This window comes from Vicia villosa, linkage group LG1 (genome assembly GCF_029867415.1).
Source record: "Vicia villosa cultivar HV-30 ecotype Madison, WI linkage group LG1, Vvil1.0, whole genome shotgun sequence".
In the NCBI taxonomy this organism is placed as follows: Eukaryota; Viridiplantae; Streptophyta; class Magnoliopsida; order Fabales; family Fabaceae; genus Vicia; species Vicia villosa.
In genome coordinates this window covers 27,958,037-27,970,635 of record NC_081180.1, presented here as the reverse complement: position 1 = coordinate 27,970,635, position 12,599 = coordinate 27,958,037, and the positions used below count along the sequence as shown (strand labels likewise).

The window sequence follows — 12,599 nt, the reverse complement described above, 5'->3', positions numbered from 1 at the left end:
CAATTCATAAGGAGTCTTATTTAGAATAGGTCTGATAGAGATTCTATTCTGAATATAACATGCAGTGTTTATTGCTTCTGCCCAGAAATGCTTAGCCATATTGGTTTCATTGATCATGGTTCTGGCCATTTCTTGTAGAGTCATATTCTTTCGCTCTACAACTCCATTTTGCTGTGGAGTTCTAGGACAAGAGAAATCATGGGCAATACCATTTTCTTTGAAGAACTCCTCAAAGAATTTGTTCTCAAATTCACCACCATGATCACTTCTGACCTTTATGATTTTGCACTCTTTCTCAAATTGGATCTGAGTGCAGAATTCAAAGAACACTAAATGAGACTCATCCTTGTGTTTCAAGAACTTTACCCATGTCCAGCGGCTATAATCATCTACAATGACTAATCCATATTTCTTCCCTCTGACAAATGCTGTTTTGACTGGGCCAAACAGATCAATGTGCAAGAGTTCTAACGGACTTGAGGAAGAGACAACATTCTTAGACTTGAATGCAGGTTTGGAGAACTTGCCCTTCTGACATGCTTCACAAAGGGCATCTGATTTGTATTTCAGATTTGGGAGTCCTCTGACCAGATTTAGTTTGTTAATCTGAGAAATCTTTCTCAAACTAGCATGTCCTAATCTTCTGTGCCAGACCCATTGCTCCTCAGAAACAGACATAAGACAAGTCACCTTCTGCTTCTCAAGATCAGAAAGATCAATCTTATAAATGTTGTTCTTTCTCTTGCCTGTAAATAGGATTGAGCCATCCTTCTGACTTACAGCCTTGCAAGACTTTTGATTAAAGATTATGTCATAACCATTGTCACTTAATTGACTTATGGACAATAAGTTATGCGTTAATCCTTCTACAAGAAGTACATTAGTTATGGAAGGAGAGTTACCAAGACTTATGGTTCTAGAGCCAATGATTTTGCCCTTCTGATCTCCTCCAAACTTGACTTCTCCACCTGGTTTAAGCACTAGGTCTTGGAATGTAGACCTTCTTCCCGTCATGTGTCGTGAGCACCCAGAGTCCAGGTACCATGACATTTTGTTTTTTGTCCTCTTTGCCGCCAAGGATATCTGCAACAGAAATTATCTTCTCCTTAGGTACCCACAATTTCTTGGGTCCTTTCTTGTTAGTTCTCCTCAAGTTCTGATTGAACTTGGGTTTAGCAAAATATTTAACAGGAGGAACAGCATGACATTCTTTAGGTTTGTCAGCATGATATTTCTTAGGATGTGTCACAAGCTTCATCAAAGCTCACTACATTGTTGTTGTAATATATTAGTGAAATTAAGCTTAAACTTTAAGAGAAATATCACTGTTGTGATTATAGCTTTTCAGAAGCATTGTAATACTCTTAGAATTGATTACATTAATTTGTAAGTAACTAGAGTGATCAAGTGTGATCAGGATACTCTAGGAAGTCTTAGCTTGTGTCTAAGCAGTTGTAACTAGAGTGATCACGTGGTGGTCAGGATACTCTAGAAAGTCTTAGCTTGTGTCTAAGCAATTGTTCCTGGAGTGATCAGGTTGTGATCAGGATACTCTAGAAGACTTAGTCGCAGACTAAGTGGAAAACCATTGTAATCTGTTGAGATTAGTGGATTAAATCCTCAGGTGAGGTAAATCACTTCAAGGGGGTGGACTGGAGTAGTTTAGTTAACAACGAACCAAGATAAAAATAACTGTGCAATTTGTTTTTATCATTCAAGTTTTTAGACTACACTTATTCAAACCCCCCCTTTCTAAGTATTTTTCTATCCTTCAGACACACTAATACAAAAAGCACGTTTCATAATAATTTCTTAGCACGACCACATGACCAACCAAAATAATATATGTTTATTAGGAGTCTTCTATTTATTTATTTATTTATTTTTAAATCAGATATAACCACATTCCAATGTACCAACCATGTGAAGAGTGCACACTTCGAATCCCAACACCAGCAGTTTTATGTTATTTTGTTAGAAAAAGGGTGTGTTTCCTAAATTTATATTCTTAAATAAAAATTAAAGTTTTTTCACCACGGTCCATGTTAACAAATGTGGTGAAATATCATGACAATTTACTATGGTTCATTTGAATGGAAACCCAAACTTTCTCTCGCCTTAACCCAATCTCTAAAAACTCAAACATAACTTCTCCAACTAGTAGGAATCAAGGAAATGTGTCACCAATCCTTATAAGACGAAACAAGTACTTCACTTCTTTGTCTTTATTTTCCACGAATCTTTTTAATGAAATATACTTTCGTGAAACATTTTATGAGTTATGATGTTGTTGTTGTTAATAATATTTGTATTGTTTTTCATGTTTTTCTTGTTCAAAATATACGTGAAACAATTGTCTTGGTCTAACATAGGGTTTATTGTTTTTTTGTCGTTAAGATGAGATTATTGTTTTTATATTGTTGTTTTTGTTGAGATAACAAAATGGTTTAAGTTATTATTGATAAATGTTCTTGTTTGTTTTCATGGAGATCTAAGAAACATAATACAGTGTCCATATCCTCCACAGAAGCTGAGTATCGGGCCTTGGCTTCCCTAACGTGCGAGATACAGTGGTTACACTACTTGTTTGATGATTTTGGCATCAAATTTTCTGAGCCTGCATCCTTGTATTGTGATAGCAAATCTGCTATATATTTGGCTCACAACCCAACATTCCACGAGCGCAGCAAACATATAGAGTTGGATTGTCACGTTATCCGCAAGAAGCTCCAATCCAAGCTCATACACCTTCTGACTGTTTCTTCTTCCTCACAACTGGCAGATGTTCTCACTAAGCCACTCCACTCTCCTTTGTTTTCCACTCTTCTCTCCAAGTTAGGATTGTGCACTATACACATTCCAACTTGTGGGGAGGTAACAACATAAGAGAATTTCTTTACCCACCTCCCTATTTTCTTGGTCACCTCTGGTGAAAAACCCAAAATACCTTACTTCGGAAATGCATTTCCGAAACGCTTTTTTTTTTCAAAATTTGTCTTATTTTGGAAATGCACTTTCGAAAACACGAAAAAAATGTGTTTTCGGAGATGCACTTCCGAAAACACCCCTTTTTGGGTTTTCGGAGATGCATTTCCGAAAACACTTTTTTTTGGGAGAGGGGTGTCTTTGGAGATGCATATCCGAAATATTCCAAGACCAAATTGGTCTTGGAATGTTTCGGATATACACTTCCGAAAGAATTCAATAATTATTAAAAAAATTAAAATCAAGGTGAATCAATACAATTAGTAGGTATAAAATCAAGGTGAATCAATAAAATGAAGGTGAATAATAAAATCAAGGTGAATCAAAATTTCCTAAATAATTTTAAAGTTAAAAATTATTTTACTAACTTATATAAATCAAAAACATTTTAGTTTCATAAGTAAATTTTGAATTATATAGAATTAAATATAAAATTTATTCATTAAATAAAATTAAGACAAAATCTTTTTTTAATTTTTTTAGACTAAATTAAAAATTATAACTCATTTTTAATTATGAATCAGAATAGAAATATATAAATATATAATAATAATTATTAATTTTGTAAGTGAAATATATAAATATATAATATATAAATATATAATAATTATTATATAAATATATAATAATTATTATAAATTAAAACACTCATTTTTATAATTAATATATAATAATTATTATATAAATATATAAATATATAATAATTTTTATAAATATATAATAATTATTATAATTATTATATAAATATATAAATATATAAATTAAAACACTCATTTTTTTTAATTATTTTTGTAAATATATAATAATTATTATAAATATATAAATAAAAAATTATAACTCATTTTGTAAGTGAAATTATTTTAATTTTTTTAATTAAAATTATTTTAAATTTTAAAATATGAATCAGAATAGAAATATATAATAATTATTATTCATAACTCATAAATTATATCAAAATATATAATCATTATTATTCATTACTCATAAATTGATATAATTTATGATATATGAATTAGTTAATATCCTAAAATTAATTTTTGATTTTTAGATTTTTTTTCCGGAGATGCATCTCCGAATTAATCAAAATCTCAATTTTTGGGATTTTTTCGGAAATGAGTTCCGAAGTCTGGAAAAATTTAGAAAAAAAATATTTCGGAAATGCATTTCCGAAGCAGGGGTAAAGTGGAGTTTTCGCTGGGGTGACCCCAAAGGTGAGTAAAGAAATTCTCCAATATAGCCATATAGGAGTGTAAATAATATACTAGCTGAGTGTACATAGCAGAGTTTACATATTTACTATATATAGTTGTCACCACTGTAACTGTAAATAACTTTAAATATCTTTTACTTTACTCTCTCCTTCTTCTTGTGATACCAACACCTTCCCTTTCATGCAGCAAAATTATAATTTATATATTCTCACAAGGATATAATAATATATGAAAAATATTCCTTCCCCCTTAATGAGACAAACCTTGTTAAAATCAAAGAATAAAGACATTTCTTTATGTTGAAGAAACTTCTTTGCACCCATGACAGCAAAGAAAAGAACCGTATTATTCTACAAAAGACAACCTTTCATAGTAATGTTCCGGTAATATATAAATGTCAAACTACAAAGCTTAACAAGGAAAACCATAATCCAAGTTTTTGTCTTCTTTATAATTTGATCATTAGTGTTTGAGGTTGAAGAACAATGGCTTCAGGAGGATCAAAATCAATAGCTCTAATCCTTTTAGCCCTAAACCTAGTTATGTATTTCATCATAATCGTAATTGCTTCATGGGCCATGAATCACGGGATTCAAAGATCCAAGGAAGCAGGTAAATGAATAAAAACAAAAATATATTCATTTCAATTTCATTTCTTAATCATCTCATATAGTATATGCTATTTGTTGAATTGAGATCATTTGGTTGTGTATTTGCAGCATCAGTTTTGACGACTCCAGCTAGAATATTCCCAATATTCTTCCCAATGGGAAACATGACAACTGGTTTTTTCATTATTTTCACTCTTATTGCTGGTGTTGTGGGGTTCACTACCTCAATAACTGGATTGAATAACATATTCCAGTGGAATGCTCCTAATTTAGATGCTGCAGCTATGTCTTCATTGATAACATGGGTACTCACTCTACTAGCTATGGGGTGAGCCTTATCAAATTTCTCGCACCTCTAAAAATAATGTGTTAGTGCCGGTGTTGAATACTAATACTGATACGACACCGACACTTATGATTAGGTTTAATTTATATTTTAAAATTATTACTGGTTTCAATGTGTCAATGTTGGTGTAATATGAGTGTGATTTGTTTTCTTGCAGATTTGCATGTAAAGAGATTGAGCTTGGTTGGACTGATTCAAACCTGGTAATATTTTCTTATAACAATGCACAAAACTTTGAATCAAAAGTTTTATTTTATTTTTCAATATTCTGAATGATAAAGTAATATTAATTATTTTTGGTTTGATTTTTCCAGAGAGCTCTTGAAACGATAACAATAATTGTAAGCGCAACACAACTGTTATGCACGAGTGTTATCCATGTTGGGGCTTCAGAAGTTATGTATCATTAGGAAATTGCAAGAGTATGAGTTTCGGTTTCGGTTGGTGGCATATATGAATTCTAAGAAGAAAATAAAAATTCTCAACTACTACAAAATTGTGACTTTATTCCTTTGATTTTTTACACAATTGTTTCAGTTTCTATGTTTCTTTAACTCACATCTTGTTTTATATATTTGACTTTTAAAGTTGTTTCTCTTATAATATTTCATTTGAGTGCTTATAATATTGACGTCCATAAAATATTGTTTTCTAATTTCTCAGCCATGTCTTTGTATTTTTTTTACAAGACCATGTGTTTGTATTTGTAATTGGCTTTTGCTCCCTATTGTTTCTCTTATAATAACTATTTTTTTAAAAGAAGATAATTTTTTTGTATCCATAAATTTTAGTTAGATACAAGTATTTGAGTGAACATTGATTTAAAATTTATTCTATTTTAACATAAAAAAATGACATTAAATAACTGTTAGAATGAATTATAAGTATATACATATTCAACTAAATTTAATGAGTATCGAAATATTCAGATTTTTTAAATAATTTTTTTCCATTATCCCTAACCCTCTAATATTTAAGAAACCAACAATCACTATGTCTTCTTCAATATTTTAAAATCGGACCGGTCATCAAACCAATAAGGATATTAGGTCACTAGTTTATTGGTCAAACTATTGGACCATTGATTGAACCACATGATTTAATCGAATTAAACTAAATAATTCGGTTGAATAAATCGATCTCCATACAAAACTATATAGTTTTTAAACTGGTCGAACCAGATGACTCGGTCTCTAAAAAAATTACAACACCTACAAAAATTTCAAAATACCATAGTGTTACAAGTTGAGTCTTTAAATTCAAATTTTAAACATAATCGTTACATACAAATCTTAATAAATTTTGAACAAATTCTAATTGCAAAATAAACCAAATAACAAAATAATTGCAGTGTCAAATAAATATAATTCTAATGAAGGAAAGTTGTTCTAAATACATTTTAAACAAAGTCTACTAATATTTGGATTTGGATTTTTTTTAAAATTATCAAAATGACGTCCTTTTGTCTGAGAAAAAAAAGCAAGTATTTAATCTGTCGATTTTTATCGATTTTGGCTGATTCTAGCCGATTCCCATTCGTTTAATAGCTTACGCGATCCAACATTCAGACCTGATTGGTGATCCCTCCGGTTCCCCGGTTCAACCGACTTGACCATCCGATTTGGTTTGGTTTTTTAAACACTGATCTCCCTAACCCTTTTAGCCAAAATATCTATCTCTTCTAATCGAACCATAAGCTCAAAAAGACCCCCTGATTAAAGGAGAAGCCAAACTCTTTAGACCTGAACAACTTCCTAAAGATTGAAGTCAAATCACTTAAAGAAGACAAATCTCTAGATTTAATCACTAGATGAAACAAAATAAAAGATGACTAAGTGTATGTCCAACTTCTACTAGGTTCCCTAGATTTGTAACTTGATCACTAACGTAATCATATAAGTAGGCAATAAGAATATTTAGGATATAGTTGAACATGCTTACCAGAACCTATCCTCTGACTTGAAAGAAGCGTCCTGACCCTCCTTCCAATAGCAAGAACTTGAGAGAGCTCCTTTTCCCACTCTTCAAAATCGATCTTCACAAAAGAGGAGGCCACATAAGAATGCCTCAAATTTCTTTGTGAAAATCTCGTTAACCAAGGAATAGAGTCTAAAGATGAAACTCTAAAGACTGACTCATACTCAGAAGAATAGAATTAAGCAACTGAACCACCTGGCCAATATGGGACAACCACCTTAACCATATCACCAAACTTTGGCATAAAAAAGTAAGAATTGATAAATAACATATAAATTGAGGGCTATGTGTAACCAAGCTACTTATGGATGTAACCACAATTAACCCACTACGGTTGGGATATCAAACACAGAGCAGAAGTGACTTGCGAGTTGAACCTATTTGTGAATTGAGAAAGCTCTCCTTGCATGCAATGATGTGGTGGTGAACCTTTCATTCTAATTTTGTGATCTTCAAGCTGTGCATGAAGGTTTCCCATCACAAAGCTCACTGGTTGTCGCCCTCTTTTTCTTTCCTTTCAAGTAGCAAATTTAATTATATGGCTTTCATTCCGTTCTGCGAGAGTAGGGCATCAAAACCTGTCCTATCATTTATTGGAGTGGAAGGCCTTGTCATCCTCATTCCGTAACAAAGAGAATAAGGTCACTTGTGACCTATCTTCTTGGTACGACCCTTACTTTAAAAGGAAAGTATAAATCTCTTTTTCATTTAGCTAATATCTCTTGAAGTTTTAGTTTTGACATGTGCAGGTTCCCCCACATACGACTCAAGTGGCGAAGGTTTGAAGACGCTCGACCTAAACAAGCAACGACGTTCGATCCCTTATTGGAGGAAGCCTTGGTAAAGTGCACTAGCGCACTTTTGCCTACTCAAATTCCCTGTAGCCAAAGGAGACATAGGTGCCAGAGAACTAATAAGTGCCAAAATTACGTAAAATACATAAGCACTGATTGGCTTATTATACTAGCAATCAATATAAAAAAATTTGATTTGTCAATGCTCATGGATCACCAAGTAACATACAAAGACCTTGCCAAGACCAATTTTCTACAAGCAAGGCTCGATAGGTCATGCTCATGGGCGCGCTAGGCGATCATAAGCTAGAGAAGACTTCTTGGATAAGTAACTTCATGGTGAAGGAAGGGTTTATGCATAATTTGAAGATGGGTGGTGTGCCTAGCGAGATGTTTCCTTGATGACCCTACACGTGAGTGGTGGTTTCTCGCATTGAAATACACAAATGCAAGGGGGGGATATAAGCTCATTCTCTGGTTTTAGTGTGTTGTGCAACAAATAAGGGTTGAGACACCCTATTTATACAAGTATTGGGTTACTTTGGACCTTAAAAACCTTATCATGTATCACGTAAAATTTCGTAAATACATATCCGAATAAACCATAACTTTATTACAAAAAGGGTAACTTCGGAGATACATATCCAAACATTTGAATGGGGTAAGTTCACATATATATCCAAAAACTTACCTCAACTAGATAAAAAACATAAAGCTTGTAAACAAGTACATGCAATTTAAACCAAACCATAAAATTAATATGTATCAAATCGTATCAAAATTAATACATATAAAAAAATGTATCAATTCCAATCTAAATTGCATCCAAAGATCCAGTACTGTATAAATCTACAAATGATTCTGCCTTTGACGATTCCTTATTTGATTCTATTTCAAGGTCCAACAATTTGGTGAACTCTATCATCCTCTCCATAAATTGACCTGGTCAAGTTTCTGCCTCATTTGTTGAATGTGTCCTCCACTCGATCGATGCAGCTGGAATTGGACACCCATGTTTGAAATAAACCTGAATAAAATGTAGGCCCTTTGAAAAAAGCCATATGCACATGATGCGTCCTGAAGGGTTTTTAGGTGAACCACTTCATAATGTAAAAAATGTCTCAGAGAACCCATATCTTGTTAGATCGATACACACTTTGTCATATGCACTTTCTATATGGTGGCCCATTATAGGAAAGTGCATCCATTTTGAAAATGGTGCTTTACCACTACGACAAGGAATAAGTGCATCTTGAATTGAATCAAAATTTGTTTTTACCCGTATAACTTTGTGTAGAACTCCCTATGCATCATCAACTCTTTCAAAAGTGCGATGCAGACAAGTTGGTGATCCTCCTCTCCTTCACCAAGTAATCCATATTCAACCCAAAAACCACATTTACCATCATCCCCAACACTCACAATCCACTCGATGTGTTTGTGCATAAAAAGCTACATCTCATCAACGAATTCAATCCCGAGCATCAGTGGTGGAGGTGTTGGAGGTGGTTTATTAATGCGAGCACTCTATTGAACATTTTTTTGAGATTTTGGAGTTAGGGAATCCGGAAAATATGAATCAACATGTTCAAAGTACATTGGAGACCGCTTTGTTGAATTGTCATCTTGAGTCAGCTTTATCTTTTTAGGGGCACCATTGGTTTTAACCAATCGTGAAGGAGGTTTCAAATCTATTGTTTCCAGATATGTAGTCTTCCTCAACTGCTCTTAGATGTGCAATTTCATGGTGTCATCTACCTTTGCAAATCTATCTTGGATTATTTCCCACTTGGTCTGGATGCTTATACATGCTTTACCATCATTAATCACACCATCATCATCAAACCGAAGTCTTTTCTAGTGACTGTACACTTCATTCATACATATCGGGGAATTAATATTTAATATTTTTTTTTTTGCAATGAGACAAGCACATGGAAGTCCATAAGTCTTCCTAACTTTGCATCCACACTTATACCTGTCTGTTATGCTCGCTTTACTTCGTGAAAGATGAAATTTAATGCCGACCGAGATACACACCCAGCCAATTGTGAATAGAAAATGTTGTCTTTGAATCTACGTTCTTGCACCGTTATGCTTCGACCAAAAGTGGTTTGTATTTTTGAATGCTGGTTTTGGAGCATTTCGTTTACCCCGTCCTAATCTCTTCAAAAATCACCCTTATTATCACCCAACCAATTTTTCAATGTTGAATGTGCCGATTCGACTCTATTAGTTATTGTATTGCTGAGGTGTTGATAAGTGCCAATTTGTAGTGCCTTTGTATATATAGTTTTGTGGCACTTATCATGTTTTTGTGTAAATTCTGTTGAATAATCCCACGTTTTGTGTGCAAATACGTTTAGTTTATTTATACTCATGTTTTGATTCATTTATATATCGTTTGATAGTTTTCCATTCATTTTGTAGGTATTGAGGCGTATTTTGAGCATGAGCAATAAAGTGTCGAAGACACGGCTTCAAACGCGCGATTTTGAGAAACGAAACAAATTCATCAAAGAATAAGGCTCAAAATAAGGATGATAAAAATCATTAATTTGGTTGCCATTTTGTCATTGTTAGATAGAGCATTGAATAAGCTTTCCAACGCTTCGAACCGAGCGCAAATCAGAGTTACGGTTCACAAGTTATGGCCGAAACAGTGCAGAATATTTTGCTGTTTCTGGTGTGTTCCGCCGGGCGAAGCCGTTTTGCCGCCGGGCGAAGCGGTGCTGACAGAAACACGTTTTAAGGGCAAAAAAAAAACAATTGTTAGGTTATGTTTTGGGTATTTTTAAACACCAACTCATCAACCTTCCATTTTTGGTAGATTTAGCTTGGAAACAACATTTGGGACTTGCAATTGGATGATTCGGGAGTTGATTTCTCATCAATCGGCGATGATAAACCGTGAGATGTTTGGTTTTCTTCTTTTCTTTTCTTTGTATTTCTCTTTTGTTGAGTTTGTATGTAAATTACTCTAAACACATGGATGTTTGTTACTCTTTCTACTAGTTGTATAAAGTTTGCTTTATAAATCTTAATCGGTGTTTTTCTGATCTTTTTGCTTAATCGCTTCGGATTTATGCTGTAATAGAAATATGCTTTGTGAATCTTGATTAGGAGAATACCTTTTAGTTCTAGATTCTAGACATAGGGTTTGGGGTTAACATCCACATAATATCGGAGTTTAATGCTTCTGTGTTGTTTGATCGGTTGAGACATCGTCGAAAGAGCAATATAGTTGAACTCTCGTCGGTGTTGCAGAAATGGACACTGATGTGAGAGGTATGTGGTGATTCTGATGAGTATTGTAGATTGAGTTCAACGGAGTGATAAATCTAAATTTGTGAGGATTAGTTTAGATTCAAACCAGATAAGCTATTCTCTATCAAGAATGTATTTATTTTATGTTCATAAGTTATATTTTCCATTTTTACTTAAAACCCATTTAATCTAAACTCATAACTGCGGAAACTGTTGAATGGCAGTTTGATATCACTAATCTCTGTGGACACGATAAATTCCCAAATAAATATTTCCAAAACTTTTATTGCTTGCCGCTTCACCGCACCTACAGGTGTATAACCTGATCGATATATGCATAAACAATCTTCTCGTCACTTGGTCCACAATAGTACTCTCAACGTATTTTAAGAACTTTGGATATTAGACACACAAGCTCCTATATTACATTACAGAGGCAACATATAATTCTTTTCTGGATGAATTTAATACACCAGACCGTGCATCCATAATATTTTCCACCACCACACTTGGTTTGACCATTTTCCGTCTTCACCTTTAATTTGTTTGGTGCCTATCGCGGATTTTATCCGACTCCTCACATTTTTTGTAATGTGATATCGACAAAGTAATGTGTACGATATATGAAACACCTTTACAATCGAATTCATTAGTGTGGCGTCTCAATCAGTGACAATTACCTTCGACATGTTTTCTTGATCCTTCAACAAAGTCTTACACACTTCCAAGGCCCATGTAACGTTGACCTCATTTTAGGATTCCGAAAATACAAATTCCACTGAAAAAGTCTTCTCCATAAAAGTAACACCAACAATTTCAAGAAGTGGAAACCTATATTTGTTGGTCTTGTACATTGCATCAATAATGAGGACAATAGGAAATGTGTTGAACAACTTGATACTTTCGAGATGAGTCTAGAAAATGTCACAAACAGTGACTTTATCATTACATACTGCATACCTAGAAACATAATGATTTTCATCCAAAAGTTTTAAAAGTTGTTACATTTTGGATCTTGGACCCCTTATCGCCATGTTGTTTCGATGATGTTGATTGTATACCTGCTTGATAATTGAAACACTTTCTGGGTGACTCTATTTCAAATCTGCAAGTATGTTTTTCGGCACCACTCTAATTATAGATATGTTTGAAACAATTTCCTTCTCCTCCGATTTAAGATGACATACGATGGGATGACCGACTAGCTTTATTTTCAATTTATGGTTATGTATTCCAATTTACACCTACTAAAATGTGACTTCGAATATGTATCTTCGAATTTACCTTGAGGTATATTTAGAGATGTATCTCCAAATTAAATTTTGTCAAAATTGATATTTGATACGCTATGTCTCTCTAAATTCATCCTAAAATATTTTTGAATTTTTAATTGTGCGGCTAAGGGTGT

At 33.4% G+C, this 12,599-nt stretch overlaps 1 protein-coding gene across 1 annotated transcript; it reads left to right on the top strand.

The window, feature by feature from the left end:
• Positions 1–4,607: 4,607 nt before the first annotated feature.
• On the top strand, positions 4,608–5,740 carry LOC131603527 (membrane protein PM19L). The gene is made up of 4 exons (XM_058875868.1): positions 4,608–4,808; positions 4,916–5,135; positions 5,311–5,356; positions 5,468–5,740. Exons 1-4 carry the CDS (start codon positions 4,682–4,684, stop codon positions 5,561–5,563), a joined length of 489 nt encoding a protein of 162 aa, XP_058731851.1. The 5' UTR covers positions 4,608–4,681; the 3' UTR covers positions 5,564–5,740.
• The last annotated feature ends 6,859 nt before the right edge of the window (positions 5,741–12,599 follow it).

Bases quoted from the DNA above. Each gene is read 5' to 3' on its own strand.
- LOC131603527 (XM_058875868.1), top strand. From the start codon at position 4,682: ATGGCTTCAGGAGGATCAAAATCAATAGCTCTAATCCTTTTAGCCCTA. The intron at 4,809-4,915 runs GTAAATGAATAA...GTGTATTTGCAG, and splicing joins TCAAAGATCCAAGGAAGCAG to CATCAGTTTTGACGACTCCA. The intron at 5,357-5,467 runs GTAATATTTTCT...TGATTTTTCCAG, and splicing joins GTTGGACTGATTCAAACCTG to AGAGCTCTTGAAACGATAAC.